Below are 25,714 nucleotides of genomic sequence, written 5' to 3' on the forward strand. Positions count from 1 at the left end.
ACATAGCTACATTCATGAACCTTAATTGACTTACTATTCTTAAGGTTGAGTACACTAGCTGCAGTGTGTTTACAAATATGTTATATAGTTCCAGTCAAGGACTTAAATATATTACATTTTTATAAAATTAAGTTAAATTATAGTAATTTACATGGGTGATCTTATCAGAAAAGATTATAGTAAAGTCTGTATGTGTTAACTATTCATACAGTTTCTTCCAAGTTATATACTTCTTTTTAAGCTCTGTGTGCTGTTTATGTATACAATTGAAAGTTAATAACATATTACAATATAATAAAATGTCATGTATGTGTTGATACTTTCTAAATTCATTAGGTACTTCAGTGTACTTTTAATATTTGTTAAAACTGTAAAAGCACTTTGCCATCTCATAAATAGTGTGCTGGTTACTTTAAGTAGCTTAGGAGCTGACACCACACCCATACTGTCTTGTTTTAGTGCTGACATCACTCATGACTGTTTACTTTCATTTTGTGCTGTTAGAAGGTTTAACACACTGTAATGGATTCTAACTGAAGAACCTTCATTCAGGGGTGGTAAAATAAGAGTTCCCAGCTCGTGACTATGGCGGGAAGACAAAAACAAAGTAAGTGAAGTTTTTAGGGCTTTTTTAAACTGAACACCAGCTCATTAAACTTCTATTAGTTTTCTTAACATTAAGGGCAGATATACAAGCCAATCAGTTGTTTGTTAGTCAAAAGGCACTTTTAGCATCAAAGAATAGATAATTACTTTTCAAGGCACTTTTTGACAGTTATTACTATCAGTTTTTATATATTATTATGTGTATTAAATACATCAGTTTAGATATTTCATGCAGCTTAGTGTAAATAATATAAAAAGGAATCATGCTCATTTAAACACACCACATTAATATGTCAGTGTAAATACATCATATTCTATACTAGCAGTAAAAGGCAGGTAATTTATAAATGAACTATCTAAACATCATTTAGAGTTAGAAAAATCATGACTGTAAGTATTTATACTGTACTAGAGAAAGATATGTTACCTTGCTTAAAATGTCCTGCTTATCTTGTATTTATATTGTTTCAAAGACTGACACATGTATAAAGCGTGAATGCTTTCAAAGAACTTTTTTGCCTTACAGAGCAAATAGAAGACAATAATGTTTGTGTTTTTCATATGTCTTTTATCGTTTCTTCTTCTTCTTGTCAGCAGTGCTCCATTCATTTTTTTCTAAGTGACGCTTAACCCCAAATTGGGAGAAATCCATTTCTTCCACATTATCCAAGGTTTTATTAGCTGAAAGATAAGAAACTGTTGCTTGCAGAGTGTCAAAAGTTTTAGGACCTTCAGTAAAAAATATTTTTATTCTTGCAGGGAACAGCAAGTGGACTTTAAGTTGTCTTTTTTTCAATTCCTTTATCAGAGGGAGACATTCTTTTCTTGCAGTTATAACCCCAGCATAATAATCATTATCAAATCTGATTATGTTGTCTTTGTATTTAACTGGAGAAGTTGACCATGCTGTTTTTAAAATACGTTCCTTGTCCTGTGATGAAAAAAACTTTATTATTATTGATCTCGGGTGATTTTTTGATTTGATGGTTGATGAAGCAGCTCTTAAGGATCTGTGGGCTCTTTCAATTCCATAAGAAAGAGCTTCAGGCAATTTTAAAACTTCTGGTAACCAGGTAGTAAGGAAAGTCACCATGTTATCTCCCTCTGTTTTCTCTGGTAGCCCATAGATGCGAAGGTTATTTCGTCTGGACCTGTTCTCTAGATCCACTATTTTATTTTGTAATGAAGCATTTTGTTGTGATAAAAAATATAGCTGAAGATCTTGTTCTGAGAGTCTGCCCTCAGTATCATTTAAGGATCTCACTATGTCAGCTATTTGAGACTTCTGTTGCATCATTATTTCTTGTAGTTGCTGTATTTGTTTTGTAGATCTCTCCTCAAAAGTGTCCAGTTTGGTATTCATTTTGTCAAATTTCACTGACAAGTCTTGTATAGCATTTAATAAAGACTGTATCTCCTTTTTCATCATCTGGTCCTGTGTGGTATGCTTAGAAAAGCTCATTTTCAGTAGATTCAGATACCTTCCTTCTTGTTTTTGACAGGAAAAATAATGTTTAAAGCCAAATTTTTTGCATTGTAGACTTCTAGTGATATTAGTAGAAGTAATTCAACAAAATAGGTTTGTCTACAATATCTAGTTTTTAAAAATTCCTGTCAGAAATATCTTTTGAGTGCAGAGCTGAGAAAAGATGCTGCCAACCAGTCTACATCCTAGCCATGCCCCCAGCCTGCATTTTCTGAAGGATAATAAGTGTGAAACTCAAATATATGTAATTATTTAGTGAGTTCAATCCTGGGTGATTTCTCAGAAAACCACATATTTTATGAGGAATAGACCAAACATGAGGCAATCATTTGGACATGCTGCATAAATCTGGACAATTGAGAGGCATCAGAAGTGTTACGCTGTCTTTCTGACATCAATCTTTAAGTGCTTTATGACTTTGAAAGCCGGCAAAACTCTTACAGCTTTTTTTTTTTTTTTTTTTTGTAATTAGTAGTATATGGAGCAAATAAATCTCCATGCAGTACAAAGAATTATAATAAAGTTTCCAAATATAACACTTTATTATGTGTTCTTGACAGGGATGCCAAGAATTTCTTGACATCCATCTCTCAAATATGTCAGTGTTTCCTTAAGCAAGTAGCTGGAAGCTTAAGTGTGATTTGTCCAAAAGTAGAGTTCCTCCTCTTTGTCTTGATCCAGGTCTTAGGGCAATAAAGTAGTTGTAAGCAGGGAATAAACGGTGTAAGGATGGATTGTAGGCCCTGACCCATGATTCTTTAATAACCAATAAATCAGTCTTATAATATAAAATAATGAAAGCATTAATCTGCTGCTTTGTTTCTTATACTTTGCACATTTAGTAGTATGCAGAAGACAGAGATACACCTTAGCTAGTAGGACCCTCCTGATTATGACTGTTGTAAGTTTGTCTGGGCAAGTATCTATGTTAATAATGTGTTAGAAACAGAGGGAGCTGCAGTGGTAAGTGCACTAGAATATGGTAGTGGAGGGAAGATGGAGGATATGTATGGGATGGTTAACATTGAATAAAGAGAATATACTATAGTAGTATTAAGTAGAGCTCAGTGCAGTGTGAGTGGGGGAGAGTGACTACTATGAAAATCTACCCCATTCATAACCTGGACTACTGGTTATACCTGTTCGTCTCATTGCAAATCCCTAAGCATATTCTGTAGCACCATTACCTCCCATAGCATTAATCTTTTCAGATTCCTTTTCCTGTCCATAACATTTCTGTACCAAGGAATTTCTACCCCACCTGATTATCAGATTTAGGCAACTTTTAATCTGTTTGATTAGTAAATTCCAATCATGCCTCTGAAATTTTCCCAGTTCTATTACAGGTTCACAAACTGACACGTTCCTTTCTTTCCTGTAGACACTTGTGATTTTTTCAAATGTTTTCTCATCCAGCAGTAACCTATCCAGCCTAATGTACTGAATGTTTCTCTTCACTCCTGCTCTTATCCTTTGGCACACATCCAGCAATTTCTCATCTCATCCCCTCAGCTAAGGCTCTTTGACTGATCCAGTGAAATTTTACCGCTTCACATTTTGTATCACTTTGCATGTCTAACACAACATTGAAATAATTTTTCTATTATTCTTTCTCTCTCTCTCTTTCATTTTTTGCCTGCAGGTTCTCTATTCTTTAAAAACTTCAGGCTTCTCTGTACTTTATACATAGAAAGAGCTTAACACTATTCCTTTTTAACTCTCAGCCATCTGGGCTGCTCATCTTTAATAAACTTTACTGTCTTCCATTGTTCAGATAAACTACTTTGGATCCCCACTTCTCATCTCTCATTTTCTCCTTTTACCCACTTTATGGCTAACCACCTGCAACCCTTTTTCCTAGATTTTATTACTATCAGGTTTTAACTTGATTTCTTTAAAAAACTAAAACAGAGATTTGAAAAATGCAAACCTTAATTAAAGATTAACAGTATTGTGCTTCACACTGGATGTTTCAATTGTGTATTGGTTGGTGGGTGGAAGAATAAATAATTTATCAGTTTATTTTACATTTGTTTAATGGAAACGTCTGACTGGGTCAAAAGTACCCATTTTCAGTGGAGGCCCTGGGAGATAATTTCCACATACATAATTAGTTAACAATGCAACACAATATTCCAACACATTTTAAACATAACACACGCATACACATCTCTCTCTCTCTCTCTCTCTCTCTCTATATATATATATATATATATATATATATATATATATATATATATATATATATATATATATACATACACACACACACACACATAAATTAAATATATAAATATGTATATATGTAACATTATAAAGATAGCATAAAGGGTTTATACACATATTTAAAAACTGTTTTACACAAATATTGAAACAGTTAAGTTTGACAAAAATAAATGGAGTCAAGGGCAACATCACAGACCCTAGATGCTGTCTGTTGAGGGATGCCTTGTGTAAACTGATCATTTTAGACCTCCATTGTGGTGTACAGTATTATTTTGAGAAAAGTGCATGGATCATAGAGTAAACACTGTCAGGGCTACCTAATTGTTGGTGTGAAACTTGGTTATAGGTGACGATCATATTGCCACCAAAACAGACATGGGTATTTCCTGGTGATAAGTGGTTTGAGGACCTGGCCTACTGCAACTTATACCAGGGATCCATGCTAATGGTGGGAGATGTCTATGTGCTTTTATTGGCCAGTGCGTGTGCCTGCCATAAAGCACAGTAGCAATAGGCCAATAAGCAACTGACCAACTTGTATCTAGTTGCCCAGCCTGAGTCAGCTGGGATAGCTCTTTTGAGAAAAAGCTGGATATAAGTCCAATAAATCTGCCAATACTGAACGATCATTTCCCTACACTGAACATACCTTCTCTGACAGGATGCTGCTTGGAAGTGGTCAACATGATAGAAAGGAGGAGACTGAACATCCTGCGCATCCAGAAGTTAAGGTCTTAGGGCAGTGAAGCAAATACCCATGGGCTTGAAATTCAGAGTCTATCACTCAGGTGGAAATCAGACTGGAAATGTTTTAGAAATTGTGATAAGGGAGAGCCATTTGAAGACAGTGAGGGATGTCATTGGAATTAGTGATAGATTTATGGCAATCACAATTCAGAAAAAGGACAGAAAGTATCCCACAGTAGAGTTGTAATACTGAGAAAAAGAATGCATTCAGGCAAAAGCTGTAGGATCCACTAGATAAAGGAAGAGCCAGAAGCATACCTCTCAACATCTTAACACAAGAAATGTGGACAAAGCCAAACATAATGGGATGATAAAGGCCTAAAAATAGGGATGAATATTAAATATTGCTCTTAGAAACTTAGAAAGTTGATAAAATCAAATGTTTTGTGTTAACCATGCATTTTCTAAAGGATTTGAAATCTGAGAAACAGATATCTGTATTATTTTAAAAAATAAGTTCTCAGTGATTTTCCAGAAAACCACAAATTTTATAAGGAACAGACCAAAAACAAGTAAAAAATCTGGACATTCTGTATAAATCTGGACAATTCAGAAGTATGTCAGAATGCAATTTCAGGACTGTCTGGGTTCTGGAGACAGGAAAAATAGGACAAAAAGTATTATGTTAGACTTTACCATTGATGGTGACCAACACATGATTTTCTAAAGGAGACAGTCAAGATTGCATACAAGAGTGGTCACCATGCAACTCAGGTAGACTTGCTGCAAGTGAAGAAGAACATTAGCATAGACTCAGACACTGAAAAGTCATACCCATTGACAGAGTTAGTTGCATAAACCAGTCAGGTGACTATCAGAAGCTATCAGTGGGCAGATATGGTACATTTTTAGGTAAAAAAAGGCCAGACATATGACTTGGAAGCTGACTAAGGTGAAAGCACAAGAGTTTCAAGTAAATACCCAGGGTTCTAGAACCTTGGAAAGAAGAGGAACTAGGTGTAATCAAAGACAAATGGCACCATCTCTAAACTGTAGAAGAGATATACAGCTGAGCCAGATATGGAAATAAGGTACATTAGGAATAGTGGTGGTGGTGGAATGCAGAAGCCTAGGAAGTTTCCAAAACAGTGGAGGGATGCAGGAAAAAGTGGAATAGAAAAAACTGTGCTAAGATAGCCACTGCAATACCATAGTACAATGTATCAGAAAAAAGCATAATAAATAAAGTTAAGAACAGCACTGAGAAAAATGAAGTCAGGGAAAACAGCAGAATCACATGAAGCCAAAGCAGATATCAAGATGTTAGGTGAGTTAAGGAAGAAATGGCCTCTGATGGTGCCAACAGTGGCATAAAGAGAAAAGCATAGAATACATTCTAGTGCACGTGTACAAGAATAAAGGAGAACCTTTACAACTGTCACATTTACACATGTACCAAACTCCTGTCACACCAACATGAAGTGCTAGAGAGAATGATTGGTTAAGAAAAATACTACTCTGCTTAGTTTTTTTTCTAATTTATTTTTATTGGTTAACTGGGCTACAGCACCTACTCGATTCGACCTATTTCAGTTACAGTCAAGAGGATAAACACAATAGATACAGGGCATAATACACAGAATGAATTACAGGAAAGCAATGTACACATACATTATGTACAGTGTGGCTATCAGAGTTGGTATTTTGAAAGCATCACAAAGAAAAGTAGATTCAAAGCAGGATACGTAGAAGTAAAATGATATGACCAGAAAGAGAAAGAGTGACCACACAGTTCCATTTTCCTTGAATTTTACAATGTGCTTTTGATCCATTTAGAAACTGTAAGAGGAATGATCTTTAAGGAAAGGTATGAGTGATTACTACAATTAGAGATCAAAGACTGAGAAGACTTTGTCTACTGAAAGCTAGTTTTGGGGGCTTGGAGGAGAGGACTTGAATGGTTAAGAGTTAAAGGTTGCATGTTGGTGTATCCCTGATTAGTCTGAAGGCTAGTGGGACAAGGTTTCACGCTTGATAGACTTAAGAGGATGAATCATTTGGGTGATGAGTAGAAGCCTTGAATATTGTTTCACAGGTAGTCAGCTAACTTTTTCTTTCTTTCATTTCAGAGACTATGGTCACAACATCTGACCTACATACTGTAGGAGTTCTGCCATAAGGCCCTACACCTACAAGTTTACTGAGACTTTTGCCATTGTTTAATGTAAGCATATTTATCATGAAGAACCTTGCTGCATATTAACTTTAATCATTTCAATACATGCCTGCTCTGTGATTGAAAGTGTCTGTGAAATAATTTCTGCACTATAAGGACCTCTTACTAAACTGGCCACTGTCCCCTTTTGCTTGACCAGTAGACTATACTGCATATGCCAGTTATTTAGTCTTTGGAAATGAGAGACAACCTGTTTTAATTGTATCTCTTTGTTAGTTGTTTTGTTCTGCTATAAACTGATCTGTTAAACAGCATATTTATAAAACAACAGACAACCTTCCCAGGTTTAACCCGGAAATGTTCATTACTACACTACCATCTATTAACTGGAACTTCCAAAAAAATCCTCCCCTTACATGATTCTGTAACTGAATTCAGTACAACTTTTCTGAATATCCTAAATAGACTTACACCTCCTAGAAGGATGAGACTGAATACAAATAATGCAATCTGACTACCAAAAGGAGTAGTATTCTAATGCAAAATAGAAAAAAAGCATGGAAAGAATGTAAAAAATATAAAACACTTCAATATCTTGAAAACTTGATAATGCATTGCAATCACACAAAAAAGCAAATAAATGAAGACAAAAACTGTACTGTAATAACTTTTAGTATAATACTGAATCCAACTCTAAAAAGTTGTGGACATCCATTAAAGAAATCTTACAACCTGGCCAAACCGCGATGGTGCAGCAATTAGTGTTGTCACCTCACAGTAAGAGGTTCTCCCATTCGATTCTCGGCTGGAGAGCCTTCTGTGCGGAGTCTGCATGTCCTCCCCATGGTTGAGTGACGTATACAGACATGAAGGTAGGTGAGTGCGTGAATGGGTGTGCCTTCTTCGAAGGTTGGGCATCGGGCAGGCAACTCGGCACTGTAAAAATCCACTGCTAATCATTAGCGGACCAGAGTTCTGCTGTTGCGACCCCTAACCAGGAAAATCTGAAAGATATTACTTTTTACAACCTGGCCAAAAATTCAGAACAAACCCCTCTCCTGTTAACTCAGCACTTAAAACTGGAAAAAAATTCAACTATTATTTCATAGATAGTATAACATCTCTAACCAAGGATTCCTCAGCATCTAATACCAACCCTGCCCAACAGCCACATATCAACACATCTACTTTCACCTTCAAACCTGTGCCCACATGCTATATAAACTACTCTTAAAAAAACTTAAATCATGCTCTTCTTCAGCTGATGACCTTCCAAGTCAGTACCTAAAAATATTAACCAATAGTATTGTCTATCATTTCTCAATCCTTATAAATAGATTGATTCGGGAATCCCACATTCCCCACCCTCTCACTCTCTCTGGAAAAAGTCACATAATATCCCTCTGCACAAAGGAGGAAATTCAACAGACATTAATAAATTTAAACCTATAGCAATTTTATCTCCCCTCACCAAAATACTTGAAAAATATATTCAAAAACAATTACTGTTCTATCTCCTGCAGGAAGGACTCCTATCCTCTACACAACATGGCTTCTGTCCTTCTAACCTATAATAGGTACTGTCAATAAAGCTAGAGATAATGACAAACTAGTCTGTACCTTATTTCTGGACTTGTCTAAAGCTTCAACTCAGCTTGTCACGACAAAGTTCTACTTCAAATGTCCTCAGTAGGTCTCTCTCAGCCCACCCTTCTGTGGTTCAAAAGCTACCTATCCAATAGGTATCAGTCAATAAAATGGCATTTTGTGCTCTCTCCTTACCTCCCAGTCCCCTCGGCTTCCCCACTAGGCTCTATCCTTGGTCACCTCCTCTTTAACATTTTCACCAGCACCATGTATCGTGCACACCACAGGCCATCCTAATAGAATACGCAGATGATTTCACTCTCATTTGCACATCTCACAACATGGTACTCCTCCACAAATTTTCTCAGGAAACTTTAACAGCCACTGAAACATGGCTTCATAACTTCCAATTCACGCTCAACCATAAAAAGACCAAACAACTAATTTTTCCCCAAACTCATCTCTCAAGGAAAAAAAAACAAAACAAAATTTAAAAGTCCCCTCTCTTTATAATACAACCATTGAAGTCAATTCTCATAGCAAACTATTAAGGGTGATAGTGGATGATCCTACATTCTACCTACATTCTACCTGCACATACAAAACTGCATTAGAAAAACTTATCAAAAACTAGGGATGCTTTATAGAGCCAAAAACTCTCACTGATGCAAATAAAACTACACTTGCCACTTCTTATTTCCTCCCTACTCTTCTTTACGGTACTCCAATCCCTGCAAAATTCCAGACTTCACAAAAATTAAAACTTGTGCAATACTGTAACAAAGTTGCTAAATTTGCAGAACACACTCCTTTCAGAACCCACCACCATATAGCACTGAAAAAACTAAATTGGTTAGAACTGCCACATCAACTAACATATACTCAACTTCTTCAACCTATATATTCCTCCATCACCCATCTGCCTGTCCAGCTCTAATAAACAATTCTACACAACTAGGTTTCCAGTCGGTCAGTGTGATCCATTGACCAAAAACCCCTGTCTTTCTATAAACCTAGCAAATTTGCTGGACATTTTCTTACTCTTTCAAGGTTGCTAAGGCCTCAAACTCCTTACCTGTATCCATCAGGTCTATACCCCCATCCAATCTTTGAAAACCTCTTTGAAAAACTTCCTAGCTAAAATCTGGCTCTGTTTTTGCTCAAAACCAGGATAAACTATATCTCTAAATGTGAACAAGTACCTTTTCATTCCTTACACCTTTTTGCTCTCCCTTCTTCACTTACTTCCTTACTGATATCAAATTCTCTTCCCAGACTTTCTCTCTAAATATACCACAAGCCCATTTTTCCCTCATTTCATATTGCAACTCCCATTTCTATTAGACTAACTTACCTTTACTTTCTCTACAAACTGTTTAAAATTTCTCTAAACTTTAAATGATTGTCCTATACCTTGTATAGATTTTAACCAATGTTTTTATATTATGTCTAATTTGTTATAATTATTTAAACTGCAGATTTGTTTTGAAGATTGTAAAATTATTGTTCTTAAAATTTTTATTTATTTTACATTTGTTAACTGGGCTAGTCTAACTGGATACATGTCCATTTTCAGTAGAGGCCCAGGGAGATAATAATTTCAAGCTTTTTTCCATGGCCTCCACTGAAAATTGACTTCTACCCAGTCTTACTTTTCCAGCAATCAAATGTCAATAAATAAATAACTTATTAATTAGTTTTCCACTGGGAAAATGAAACAGTACCTGGATGTATTTAAAAGAAAATAATAAAAAAGAGAGAGAGAGAAGGGTAACAACATAATACACACCATCTTCCGCTACTCAGATAAGAATAAAGCAATTTGTCTCTCTCTCTCTCTCTTAGTCTCCTAATAGTTGATCACTAATTAGCTTTATATACTATAAACAGCCTCCCAATCAACAAACTCTTTCACCAAACAGAACCGGTCCCAGGTGTATGCTGTTAGGTGATACAACTTACAGTTTCCAATGCAGAGCAAGTCATGAGTGCAGTTATGGAATTAACACAAACTTGTGCTCATTTCTTGGTTAGAAAGAGAAGAACCTACGCTTAACATCTCAGATGGTTTGAATGGTGGATTTATTTCTTCTAGAGGCTGCAGCAAACAGGAGACTATATTCTTGCTGAGTCATTAACTCTATGGCATTCCTACAAGGCCTTGGAAGAAAAGGGGAGACCTTATTAGTCCAGAATAAAATGCCTACAAAGCCTTGGAAGAAAAGGGGAGACCCTTTTAGTCCAGAATAAAATGCCTACAAGGCCTTGGAAGAAAAGGGGAGACCCTATTAGTCCAGAATAGAATGCTTTTTGTCTGTGTAGTCCATGCAGAGATGGAAATTTAGGAAGGGGACCAACTAAATTCACTATGTATTGGAAAGTATTGATGTTATCAGTAGTGTTATTGAGATGTTTGAGAATTTGTAGAAGTTTAAAGATAGAAGTGAACTTTGGTCTAATATCACTCATTGTTTTCTTCAGATGAGATAAAAATGATTGTTTGAATAAGGATATGAAATTCAACATGATATTTAAGTTGGAGAGAGAATGACTGTAGCAGAACAGGGCTATGTCATCAACATAAAACATTAGAGGAAGATAAAGTAAGATAAGAGGGAAGTTTTAATGTACGTAGAAAAGATGACAGGTTAAAGAGTATATCCCTTGGGTACACTATTCTGTAGAGAGTTTGATGGCGAAGTTGATGAGTTATCATTCAGAAGTGTCAGTTAGGTTAATTTTGAAACAAGTTAGTGACATGCCTCTTATCCATATTTCAGTGAGATGGTCTTCTTATGATGCATGTTTTATTCAAAATCATTTGTAAAGGGCTAATGAACTTTTAGTAGATCTGTGTATAAGAACTGTGGGATCAACTAGATCAAAGACTCTGGTGAAGTTTATAAAAAAAAAAAATGCTCAATTAATTAGTCCTTAGTCCATTCCCAGAAGATGTTGTCAGTTAGTGTTCAGATAACTGATGTTATACTCCAAGTCCTGAAGCCATGTTGAGTTTGAGAAAAAAGTGGTATAGAATGATATATATATATATATATATATATATATATATATATATATATATATATATATATATATACATATATATATATATATATATATATATATATAGTGAATTCCAAGGAAAGTAATTTCTGCAGAATCTTTCCCAAGTAGGGAGGACAGAAATAATCTGAAAGTAGGAGAGACTAAGTTTCATATAGAAATGTTTTAGAATGACATTCTTCAAGTATTATGGAATACCTGTCATGCCGAGGTTGTTGATGTGCTTTAGTGGAGTTATGATGTGGTCTCCACAGTGATAATTACCCCATGGGTGATGGTACCAGGTTGGCTAGAAAGTTTAATCTGGTTGAACAGTGGGTGGAGGTCTTTGGATGCAATAGATTTGAAATTGAATGGAGAAATGCATGGAAAGGTGGTGAGCATGACAGCGATAGTTTGCAAATAACTACAGGAGAGTGGGAGATGGACCTTATCAGCTATGATGTTAGCTTTAAGACATATAAGAACTATGACAGGTTTAAGTGTATACCGATGTTTGAGCAGGTGTAGGAGCAAGTTATTGCATGTTTAAGGATTATATGTATAAGAGGTGGAAGTAACTGAGAGTGTTGCAGGAGTAAATGTGATAGGATAATAATGGAGGATATGTATAGCCTGGTTAATTTAAAGAAGAGAATATAGTATAGTAGCATAAAATAGATCTGGCTGAAGCATGAGTGAGGAATACTTGTCAGAATGAGTATTATGGAAGGTATTGTTTTGAGGGATAGCAGTGGGTGTTAGTAGGAGGAGTAAAGGCAGGTAGCTAGGACAGAAAGTGGTTTATTAGTGTTGTGCATTACTGTTGGAAAACGGAGACAGCTGAGTAAGAGGAATGCTAATAGCTTGTTTTGAGTGACAGTGGACAGCTGAATGTGAGACTTTAAATGGGTGGTGTTTTATAATTTTACTAAAAATTAATTTGGGAGGTAAGCAGTTCATTTTCAGATCAGGATACAGACCATCTGACCCAATGTTAGCAGTAACACAGATTATGGAGATGAAGCTGCAGATCCTCGAGTCAAATCAGGCATTCTTAAGATTCGGAGAAAGCATGTGACAAGGTACCAAGAAAACTGATTTGGTGAGCCAGTGATGATTGAAAATCCTGAAAACATTGGTGGAATTATTACAGGCTATGTACAAACACACAATGACACAAAGATGAAAGGTTTTACTTAATACTACTATACTGGATTCTTTTCATTAAAATGTAACCAGCCCAAATAGTGTACACTTCATCTGTAGTCTCATGGGCATCTTGCTATATTAGTGATTACCAAGGTATATGTGATTGTATGTCTTTTAGTTACAGGGATCTTTCATTGGCCATCTGGGGATACAGTGGGGATATTTCAGGCATCTGTACTGATAAAATCTCCATCAGTTTCTTAATGTCATGCATCAGCATAGAGGGGAACATATGTGGTCCCCATGTACTACAGAGGAGAGAAGCTGCACCATGTGAGATGTCTAGGATATAGCTCATTTCATTGACATAATGGGGTGTGCAGACTTCACCCACAATGAAATAAAGGACTAAGCTATGGAGCTGGGAACAAGGTACATGAACCACAAAGGGCATCACTTTATCAAGTGCCAGGTGATATGAAGTACACAGATTATTATCTACAATGTGTTTGCAATTTTGAGGCAGTTACTATATCTCGTACATATGACACACCTTTGGCCTATACCAATGTATGATAATATATTACAATGCCAGTAAACAACAGCTATCCTTAAAGTGAACTTGTAAATTGTAGCAGTTATGCTGCACAAAGTGATAGTTTGTCTTTTGCACAAAGTGATATTTATTTAATCTAAGCAAGTATTCAGAGATTCACACAACTGTTTCTTCTATAGCAAGATGGGGTGCAGTGCCTTACTCATTCTTATGTTGTGGAAGCTTGCATGTGTGGGTGTTCTGATTATGCAAATAATGGCCATCTCATTCTTGTTTCTGATTGAGAGTCTACATCATGGCATATTGATGCACCCAGTAAACCTGAGCATTTTGCACTTACGTAGACACTTGTGGGCAAGCACTATGTATGCACCATTAACACCATACTTCAAGGGGATAGCTGTAATTCCAGCTATCACCAGACAGAAATGTCATCACTGTAGTGCATGGTTTATTAACAGCATTCAGGACTGCCAAGTTCCAAACTTTGCATGTTTGTACATTAAAAACATTTCATATATTGATATGTCCTATCACTCATCACACAAAGAAGTGCCCATCATTGTCCAGCAGTTGGCAAACTCAAAAATATACTTGAGCTCAAAGTATGTGTCATTTTACACTGCAGTTTCTCATTTAGTCGGGCATTGCAAGTAAGGGAGAAGCTAATGTTGCTTTTAGAGTACAGAAATGGTATGTGGAGTAAAATGCATGTGTAGGAAAGCAAGATTTTCTACCACCTATTACACAAAGACTGTAGTCAGAAGATCCAACAGGAGGTCTGTGATGGTCCTCAGTACAAGGCTGTACATAGCGATTTGCAAGTAAATTTGGGTACCAAACCTACAAAAAAAATGTTACTACACCTACTCCCACCTAGAAAAGTATGGGTTAGGAAGAGAAGCACACAGCATGGGAAGGCAATGTTATCACTGTTATTTTGACATGAAAAGCAATTAGCCTGACCTCCTGACCCAATGGAAGACTGAGGTTAGAGTGCATCAGTCATTTATATCCTGCAGTTAAACCTGATTTTACCTCCACATGCAATCTGTCTCTATAGTGCGTGAAGCAATGTTCAGCTGTACTGAGAGAGGACAAAGTGACATATAGCTCTCCAAGGTGAGTACACCTACTTCATAAAGAAGTGGGTTGCATGTTATGATACTGTTTAGATTCTATACTATACTGTAGTATACTTATAGTGTGCAAGACTATTACTATTACTGTGCTGGTGCACAAAGTATTGTATGGAATAGGACAAGTAGCTCACAATGGTAAGGTGCTGATTTCAGATTGCTGTAATGTTTCCTGTGGGTTCAATTCCCCCTTGTAGTCATCTAGTGCAACACCTTTTCTGGGAAGTGCTTGTTGATGTTTTGTATAAAATGCTATTAAAAGGGAAAAGAATGTATTTGCAATGGTTTACTATCATACTTTCAAACATGTTTGTTGCGAGTACTTAGGTACTCAAAAAACATGGTCAAAAGTTATTATAGTGACCGAGAAAAAAGAATGAACGAAAAAAATGCCAATTTTATTTTTTTAACATTCCACCACATCCAGTAGCATACAACACATTTTGCAGGGAGGCAAGCCCCCCTGCACCCCCTACACCCCCTGTAACTTATGAATAGCAACTGCGAGATCGCACTACAGTGCGGAAGAGGGTATAATTCCTGTTCCCCATTATAGTGCGATCTCCATCCAATATGACAAACTCACAACAGTAAATGCACACTACCATTCGCTCTTGTGCATTCCGCATGTTTTTTTTCGAACATACAAACCTGTGCAGACTTACTTTCCACTATCCATTGTCGCACACTGCAGCTGCGATATTGTACTGGTACACCATTTGCAACATTATGTTTTCATTGTAAATTTTTGCTGCAGATCTCTTTTATTGATATACCAAGTATGAAGATTTCAATATGCATTTGATTACAACATTCAGCCATACTATACAAAAGCCTTTCACACTGCATAGGGTGATGGCTGTGGGTTTAATTCTCCTGTTGGTTGGCTATTATGACATAATTATTAATGTGTGTCATTGTTGTAATTTTGAGAACAAGACCTAGAACATTATAATGGAAACATTCAACAAACCATACAGTTATCTCTCATACATCATTACTCTGTGTTTGAATACTATTTTCATAGGGATTGTCAGAGTGGTTCTACACAGTAATATCTTTCTTTTCAGATAGCGTGTGATAATGACTGTGGGTTTGACTCCAATCTTAGTTGTTAAGCTTGCAGTCATTGGTAGTTTGCAGGGTGTGTTTGCTGTTCTTTTGAGAACAGTAGCTGAAACATTGTAAAGTTGGTCTCTGTGATTCACTACCAGTCATGTAGGCATTGCACATGCTGCTCATCACAGTTACATGATCTGAAGCACTGTTTTGTTGGCAGCCATGAAACAATAATAGGGAGCATGTGAACACTATGTAAACAAAAGTCCCTGCATGTAGGTAAATGTATTATGCAAGCATGAGTGACAGCTTCTATGAGGTAAGGGCAAGTGGTTTTAAGAATTTAGATGCAGCAGACATGAAACTGAGATATGTACACAATGTTAATAGAGCAAAGATATACACAGCACAGGGAAGGTAAATAGAAAAATGTACTCAGTTAATGCATGCAAATGTGATGGTGTCACAAAGGAAAATTTTCAAAAGAAAGACCTCAAAACTGATGGTAATAATAAGTACTCCTGATTCCGATTGTTTACCCTTATTCATAACTTAAAACAGACATGCTAAAAATGAATGTGAGAGGGACACAACATAATACTGTAAGAAAGAGGAGTAAGTTTGATATTAATATTAATAAGAAGACATGTTGAGATAACCAGTTAGCAAGGACAGTGGATAGAAGTATTAGGGGCTATTCACATACAGTGCAGTTATTCAATATGAAATGTATATATAGGGAATGTATTTGTGATAACCAACTATAGTGCTGTATCGTCCACTTCATCCTCCATAAAAAAGCATGAGCCATACAGCACCTGTGTCATGCACAGCAGAAAGGGACATATTTTGCCATTTGTTGTCATTCGGCAACCATAGATGGGAGGTATATTACCAAGCATGGTTTTTATATACATGTGCATCATAAATAGTAATATAATAGCAATCAAAATGCACAAGTGACAAATGCCAACACAGATCTGATGACCTTGGAGTACTTTGAGGTCTCCAGCATTATACTGAGCATGCTCCCAAGGCATTAGAGTGAACATCATATAACAGCATGTAAGCAACACAAACAAACAAGAAAGTGTCCGAATATATGCCCAATCACATTTTATGATGAGCTGGTATCACACAATATGGGGAAACATGCTAAGCAAGTCGTCATATCCAATGAAGCTATACAGTAGAAGGAAAAAAAGTACAGTATAACATAAATGTTTGGAGGAAGACATGTAGTACAGTGCATTCTTATTTGGAAATTAATAATGCCTGTGAACAAGTAATGCTATACTCTACATTTGCATCTTCCCAGACTCAAACACATGCCAGGACCAGTATCAGAAAGTAGAGTATCAACCTGTGATGCACCAGAAATAGGCAAACTCTGTGTGTCATGGCAAACACACTTGAAGGGCATACAGAACTTCAATATTTTAATGGGTATAGATCCTCTACCATAGAGGTGACACCTTAAAAATACTGCCTTCTAACTGTGCAATAAATACTTCCTTTGCCCAAGCCACTCTGGTCTGACACAGTTATGTGACGACAGATGTTACCACATTGGAACCATATCATTATACTACACACTCTACAGAGCTGTATACTGACTGCATGTGCCACAATAGACAGCAATAGAGCTTTTCACAAATACATGAAATTAATGTGTAGCATAATAAAGGACATTTGATGATAATCTGCAGGAAAAAAAAACTTTGTCTGAATGATGACAAGGAGGTAACTATGTTAATGTTCACACAAAACTCAGCATTGCAATATCCATGTTTCTTGGCCAAGGATGTTTTTCCTGTTTGATATGGGAACACTGTCCCAGATTTGAAACATACTGTATATGCACAGATATGCTATATAAGTCATTAATGAATGCATGTGACACTGTATCACTTGCACCACATCATTCGCAATACAACTGGTTCACTGGCAGGAAATTACAAAATGGCTTTATGTTTCTTTCTCCAAAGTAAAAATAGAGAAGAATAACTTAAAGCAGTGTTGTTTGTGTAATGTCAGTAAATTCATAGGATGTTGCCCTTTGCTGGAATTGCACAGCAAGCTATGTAAGACCACCGAGTATAAAAATGTGTATAAATGAAATGCACCACAGTGGAAGTCTTCAAAATGTAAAGCTCCATCTATGTGAAGTCATTACATCATTTGTGTTACAATTTGCATGACATAAAAGGGTTTGGGAAGGTTTCACCCACTGTAATTGTAGACATAACAGTTTTGAATGTCATACATGAGTAACAGCATCAGGACATGCAGTGCTTGCAGTCAATTTGGGTTTTGAACACCTGCCTATATGACAACACATGCTACATGATATTGTAAAGAATGAATATGGCATGGTGCTACAGTTCTCAGATATTTTGGTCTTTAAAGCTGTGACATTACATTATTGCTGCAAAGGATATGAGTGCCTATAATTTCTTTAAAAGTTTGTTGCAATACATTTCTTTCTCACAGAACATATCCTGCTGTTAGGTATACATAAATGCACATGATGCATAATGCAGTTGTCACTGTAATGGGATAATGTTAATCATGCACAATGTGTGGATGATCACAAATTCAAACACATGCCTTAGCTATGGCAACAGCATGTAGAACATTATCTCATGTCCTCATAACACATAACACAGCAAAATAATTAGTAGTTCAGATGAGAATGCCATGGCATCATCATTATCCAGTAAAGCATTTCTATGTGAAAATGAGCAGAAACTGTTATAATAGTAATCTCCAGCCATATGTGTACACAGCAGCTGGCTGACAACATTCACAGACATAACCGATACAAGTAAGTCTAAGGAATAACTGCTGGATTTGAACAAACTATCTGAGATCACATGATACAGAACACTGCCAGAATTGCACGTGCCACACAAGATATTGTTTTACAGTTGTGACAGTGCATATTTGAATAGATAACATCACCATTCTTTCATAAGTTGATGTTCTTCTAAACATGAATGAAACTCTTTGAAAAGCACAAGAACACTACACAACTACATGCAGTAGAAGGCTTCTCTACAAAGTAAAACAAACACACATGCACTGTAGTCAGTCATTGCTGGATTCAAACCTTCCCCCTCTGCACCTAGTCTAGAGAGCTATGTATCAACTGCCAGCACCAAGGTTAATTCTTCTGATCACAGTGATGTAGGTAATTTTAGATAGTGTGTTTCCAAAACAGTTTATTTCATATTGCATACGTATAATATAAATTTATAGGGTAAGCCACTGCTAGGGAAAACATCTCCTAAGTGGAAGTGTACAGAAGAGGTATTGTGATGGACACAATTGTACACAACAGTACGCAATCACATTAGTTAACCAGCACTGGATTCGAACCACCTGTCTATTTACACATCTATAGAACAGAGAATTAGCCACGAGCTCCACAAGAGAAGTCTGAGTTGTAAGGGCACAATGTCCACTTTTGATATGATGACCTCATCAGTGAGATATAGAGATGATGTTTGTGGTATAAGTGCAATAAGAGGATGGGGCATCCTCTTCCACATTAAAATCTTCCCCTAAATAGAAGGTAATAAAGCAAATTTGCTGAGGAAGCTATATTTACCTGATATAGCAGCTTTGTACACAAGTTCCCTGCTATAAGATTTTAATGTCCGACCTCTGTATTTACACAATCTAAAGAACAAAGTATTAAATGCAAATGCTACAGGAGATGTCTGACCCTTCAGAGGAGAGATCACACTTTTAACATGATCACCTCAGTGTGTTTCAAAGACCACATTTCTGTGAAATGTGAGGCAAAGTGGGGAGGGAGCTGTGTCCAAAGTCACATGTATTCTCCTCAATGGAAGTGGACACAGCACATTTGACATTGAGGCATCACTTATCTGTCTCTAGAACCCCCCCCACACACACACACACACAAATTCCCCATGGTGAGATTTCAAACCCCTGCCTATCTAATTACACAATCAAGAGATCAGTTGCAAGCACCACAGGAGAAGTCTGACTTTAACCACGTGAAAATGTATATTTGAACTTAGTAAAACTTCACTATTGGGAACAGCTAATACTGTGTATCACAGGTTTTGGGACAAATTAATGTATCTGGGGACAGGCAATATAACAGCACTCTGGTTGTCCTATATAATGACACTATCATTCATGTACATTTCATTACTGAGAGGAACATGTACCTATTTTACAATATGGGCTGTCAGTGACAATCACAAATGTAAATCAGTGGATTATCAATCAAGCATTCATCCATGTTCATTCTGGAATGAATGCATGGAAATAGTAGACATTTATACTGCCACTGTCACTTGTCTCATCCTGTCTCAGTCTCCCTGCTGGAGATGGAATGATTTTGCAAATGCTTTATTGCTGCACTATTTAAATGGTACATTAAAGAAATGTTGTAACTGGAGAGAAGAATGACAGTGCACTTCAGAATAATACTGATGGATTAAGTGTGCAAAGGCTACCCACCATTGTAACACAGTTGCATGTGCATTCATTACAGTGCAAATATACATTAACAGACTACTCAATTGAGTCAATCACTCAAGTCCAGATACCTTTTTCAGAATTCAGTAAAAACATATAGACATTGCACAACCTAAATAATTATTTAAGTATTGTTTTTACTTACTGCCTGAAGCACACTGCTGGCAAGCTAATTGTGCTGCTGATGGCAAAGTATTAGTGCATGCATAAACATATCTTCAGGTGGTAAAGTCAGAATGGGATTAGAAGTAGTTTGTGCTGCTCTGTGCACAAAAAAGCAGTGTACACATACAACAATCTCTGAATCTGATGCAATACAGAATGGATATGTGGTATGGTCATGTTTCAGGTGAGCTTATTTACACATTAGTCATAAGAGTAGCAGTTCTGCAATCTTTATATGTATGCTGCAGGTGTAGTATGGTACACAAGAGGGACTAAGCACATTATTGCTGGTGGAAACATGGCTGATGGAAGCAGTTTGGAATCAGACAGGTTTATTTGATGTCAGAGATGGGGTGGGAAGAGGTGAAGAGTTTGTGACAGAAATGCACATACAGGCATAATACAAGATTAGTTTATGTTTCATTGCTGCACATATTTATGTTGCATTACTGTTTGCATTATCATCTGAATTACTGAGGTAAAATCAGTACAAGGCAGTCTTCACAATAGGGAGCAAGCACATTAGCACATTAATAGAGCAGCAGGATAATGGTGTGTGTGTTAAGAAAGTCTGTAGTCAACTGTTAAGCTCACAGGAGTCATAACAAACATTCAAAACACTATCGCATATGTCTGGATACAACCCATGGCAGTATTCCACAAAACTTCTATTGACCTGAGTATTATCCAAGTTCACCACATAGTTCCAATAAGGCAACAGATTGCAGAAAAGGACAGTATATATATATATATATATATTACACATCATTATCCTCATAAATGCAAGCTGTACATTAAACTCTTCAGCTTGTTCAACATACAGTTAGCTTGATTATAAATAGCTAAGCACAATAGCAAAAAAGGCACCGAAATAATGGATTACAACCCTTGAAAGTAAGCAAAAATCTTTCTATAGATATAAGTATTACCTCCTCATGCCACAGAGTAACTTCAGTTTCACAAACTTTAAATCACACAAATGAAGGACAGTGATAACTTACTGAAGCAGAAGGGGAGAACTGAGAAATAAAGAGACGAAGACAGCAATAGCAACAGTATTTGTCTGGTACATGTAGGCCCATCTGTATGGTGTGTTACAGTTATGTATTTCCTCATTATTAATCCATCGTTCTCTGTACAATGAACTGTTTGCTATAGCGGTAGGAGAGTACAAACAACATTAAGACATAAACATGATAAGGGTGCTTTTTTAAGTCTCCCTGTTGATGGAATATTTTTGCAAATACTTTCTTGTTGCCATATTCAAATGGTATGTTAATGGAATAATTAATTGGAGAGAAATATACAGACATTAGCAGCTAACTATATGATAGCCATATAAAATGTCATGAAATAATTTGACCTACAGCTGTAATCAAACCCATGTCACTATGTGAAAACATCAGTCTACAGACTGGGGAATTATCTCAACCTGCCACATAGAAATTGCTACATTATTATATCCAGCAATGTAAGAACTGCTACATTGACTGTTTAACAGTGGTGCAATTATTCTGCATTCCCATAGTGCAGCAGATTTAACCACATTTACACAAACGTAACCGGATTGCTGCTGAAATTAAAATCAGCAGCTTTTGCCATAAGAAGTTAAATGCAAGTCACCCTCACTTGGCATCAGGGCACAATGCCAATTTCAGTGCAAATACTCAAGACAAAAAGTAAATATTTTAGAGGGGCCATTTCTGGACATGTGTCTTATGTCTGATTCTATTTTTGACCAGACTAAACATGTGAAAAAGGTGTTTGCTAGGACAGTGGTAAAAATAGAGGTGGCAAGCAGAAGGCAGGATACAAGGGAAATAATACAAGAATTTGTGGGAAGGTGGTGGGGCACCACCATAGCTATTTACTTCTTCACAACATAAATAAAGCATTGTATATACAATGTCATGACTTTGGACAGTCACCACACCAAGGTTGGGTAAAAACAGAAGAACGTTTTTACAGCCAATTTGACCAAAACAAGTTTGACAAGGTCTATGCAAAGTGGAGAACTATGTATGGGGCACAATTAGTTTTTGGGTGAGAATGAAATGTTGAGGAAGATGCTTAGGAATGAGCAATTCAGGTAGGTAGGGTAGGTTAGGTAGCAGGCAAAGACATACAGGACATACATGGCAGACAGGAATGGTCAGGGACACAATAGGTTAGGGAAAACCAAGATTGGGGATAGGTAGGGGACCTTGGAGGCACATCTCTGTCCAGCATGAGGACAGTGAGTATCTAGTCCTTACCCTCAAAACTTCATTATGGTGTCTTGTGTCCTTTAACTGGGTCAGTGTTAGACTTATATGCTTTATGGTTCTGATTATAATCATGGTCAGTTGGAGGAAAACATGTATGACTTGTGAAATACTGGCATGTTGAGAGTTAAATACTGGTAAGAAATAGTACCACATTGGAGTCAAATCCAAGAGGAAAAAAAAGGATAAATTGTTACATTTTGCTAATTAACTGTCACTGCCATAGGATAACTTATTTGTTAGCATAGTAATTAGAGGTATACTAATTTTAGACTGAATATATATAAATATGTAAGCCTGTCTGTGACTTTAGTCATAGGACTGGACCTCTATGAAAAAGGGATCATTTGTGTTTGTAAATACATCTCAGATGTATCAAGTTGCATGACCTGAGTAATACATGGCTGGTTAGGTTACATATATACTTTACAAGATATACTGTCATAAATATATACTTAGAATATGTGATAAGTCATAATTACAACAAAATAATCTGCATATCATACCTCATTACGCATTCTACACTAAATACCATCATTGTGATGTTTAACATAATTTACACACAGTATTTTGGGCTACTATAGCAAGCAGTAATGCTACACTTCTAGCAATAAATATACTTATGATACTTATGTGCATTTACTGTGACATTCCTAATCGAAATGTTGCGACAAATGGCATTCTGAACACCCTCTGTAATAGTATCTGTCAGCTATATTCAAACCTTGCATCATCTGTCTCCTTTCTCTGCACTCACCTCTCATGCACATTGTACCACAGAGAAAGTTAACTGATAGGTAGAATTTATTTATCCAGAGTGCTGATGGCCAGGCTCCAGTGGCAGGCATGTTTGTGCTACAGAAGGCAGCCTAAATTCAAATTTTCACTTAGGTAGCGAAATGTGTTTGTGCACTGCACTGCTGAACAGAGCACAAATGCAAAAGGCATTAAAAAATGACAGACAAAAGAGATGACAGGGAAATGACTTCAGTCAATGGATATGCCTAGTAATAAACACAGCAAGAAATCTGGTACAGTGACACATTCGCCCTTCTCACATTTCCAAGAAATATCAGACATTTAATTTCTGGCACATGCTATCATAATTGTAGTTAATGCCAATGATGTGAAAATTAACTGACAACAGCTCACATGTTGTAACAATACTGAGAACTGTTTATTATCCAAATACAGCACAATGATATAACAAAATGTAGGTAAATATGTACTCATACCCCCATCTTTAAAATTAATTAAAGGAATGTAAGACATGACAGCACTACAAGAGAAACACTCAGGCAGGAAATTGAACCCTTGCCAATGACACTGATATACTCAATGGCAGTGCCAGCTCATTCCTGTCATTGTCATTATCATCATGAGAGTTTGTAGATCACCCAGTCTCAGGCAGTAACAGTTCCAGGGTAGTGGAGCCAGCGAGACAGAGAAAGATAATCACCTCTGAATACACCAACCTGTGTAAATATGAGCCAGCACCAGAAGTATACATGAATATTAGGTGTAAGAGCAGTAAGATTAATCAAACATTTAAACTGCATACCTGTTTGCACACGACCATGCAAGGTGGACCCCCCTAATGTTCTTGTAATTCAGACTAATTTCAAGTTACTGAAATTTCATATTTCCAGTTCTTAAACATTTATATAGTTAGTTTTTATCACAGTTCAGTGCTGTGACTAATTGCACTTAAGGTAATTGAAGACACCTCACAGCCATCTGCAGTGGTATTTCCTACCTCAGAAACCATGCTCCTGCAGCAGTAGCTAAGCAAGTGAAGACTACAGGTCAGTATGATAATGAGAATAAAATGGTGTTTAAAAACAATTGTACACTATGTGCTATCTCTGTAATGGGGTATGATAACAATATAGCCCCTCCAATAATCACAAAACAAACTGTCATGCCATAATCTAGGGATTGTAAAACATTTCATTGCATTTAATGTGTGTGTAAGCAGATTGGTAGAATGAATGCTTTAGGCATATTTAGAAGTGTTGACTTGTTAAAAGGAACATGAAAGGGTATAGTTACCCAACGTTTTTTTTTTAACTATAACTTTACTGATCATTTAATTACACTTGCATGTATGGTTTTATAAAACATTGTTTATTGATTGTCTTCAGTAATTACTGATGTCTTGTCTTTGTAGAACATGTATCATGACTAAGAAAACTACATTTGTGCTACGTAAGGAGGTGGAAGATGCACTAGTCTGATGTTCATGTCCTGAAATGGATGAAAATCCCTCAAAATACAAGGGTCACAGGAATTCATATTTCCATATAAAGTGAATACTGTATGCATCAGTTTTTTTCCCTCAGCATTGTTGATGGTGATATGATTTCACAAATGTTTCTTCCTCTAATAATGTAATGTATATCTTGCTTAAGTATTAGACATTCAATCTTTTACATTTTTGTTTAGTTACATGAATTTTTGCTGTAGCATATGTTTTCTCTTGCCCCTGTGGCCTAGGTCAGTCATCTGGTAAAAAAAATGAAAATATAAACTAACTGTATGTATGCATTTGACAATAACCATGATTTATCAATAAAGATTTGATATCTGTCTGAAAATTATGACTCAATTTTATAGTGAATTGAGCAGTTCTAAAAAAATAAAGAGTGAACATATTCCTCATCTCAGGTACTTTGAGTACACATACATGTCTTGCAGTGTGTCTGGGATAACCTAAATGCTTAATGTACACAATTAGCATGTACTTCTGTTAAGAATTTCTGATGTACTCTAATGTCAGTATATTTGAATGAAGTTTGAAGCAGTTTAGGGATATGTAGAATCAGCAAGTACTGATACAGTTACAAATAAAGTTCAGATCCATGGAACATGTAACCTTCTATAATTTTTCTTGCAAATATGTAACGTATTCATGAGGGCTGGATTGGGCTGGATCAGAGAATGCCTTGTAGGTCAGGCGTAAGTCCCCTCTCAGTAAAGGATATCAAGGGCCTTCAGTCAGTCTGCATAAGACGTGTTTTACACTTTGCATTTAAGTGAAGAACCTCTGAG

The 25,714-nt window shown here is 36.5% G+C and overlaps 1 protein-coding gene across 1 annotated transcript in view; it reads left to right on the forward strand.

The window, feature by feature from the left end:
* Nucleotides 1–25,260, forward strand: part of DRP2 (dystrophin related protein 2) — a 4,029,288-nt gene extending 4,004,028 nt beyond the window's left edge. The window contains exon 27 of the mRNA XM_044057116.1: nucleotides 24,834–25,260. Within this exon, the coding sequence (XP_043913051.1) occupies nucleotides 24,834–24,847 (14 nt within the window). The 3' untranslated portion in view covers nucleotides 24,848–25,260. The remainder of the gene's footprint in view (nucleotides 1–24,833) is intronic.
* The last annotated feature ends 454 nt before the right edge of the window (nucleotides 25,261–25,714 follow it).

This window comes from Protopterus annectens, chromosome 15.part0 (assembly GCF_019279795.1).
Source record: "Protopterus annectens isolate FY-2018-M chromosome 15.part0, PAN1.0, whole genome shotgun sequence".
NCBI classification, from domain to species: domain Eukaryota; kingdom Metazoa; phylum Chordata; order Ceratodontiformes; family Protopteridae; genus Protopterus; species Protopterus annectens.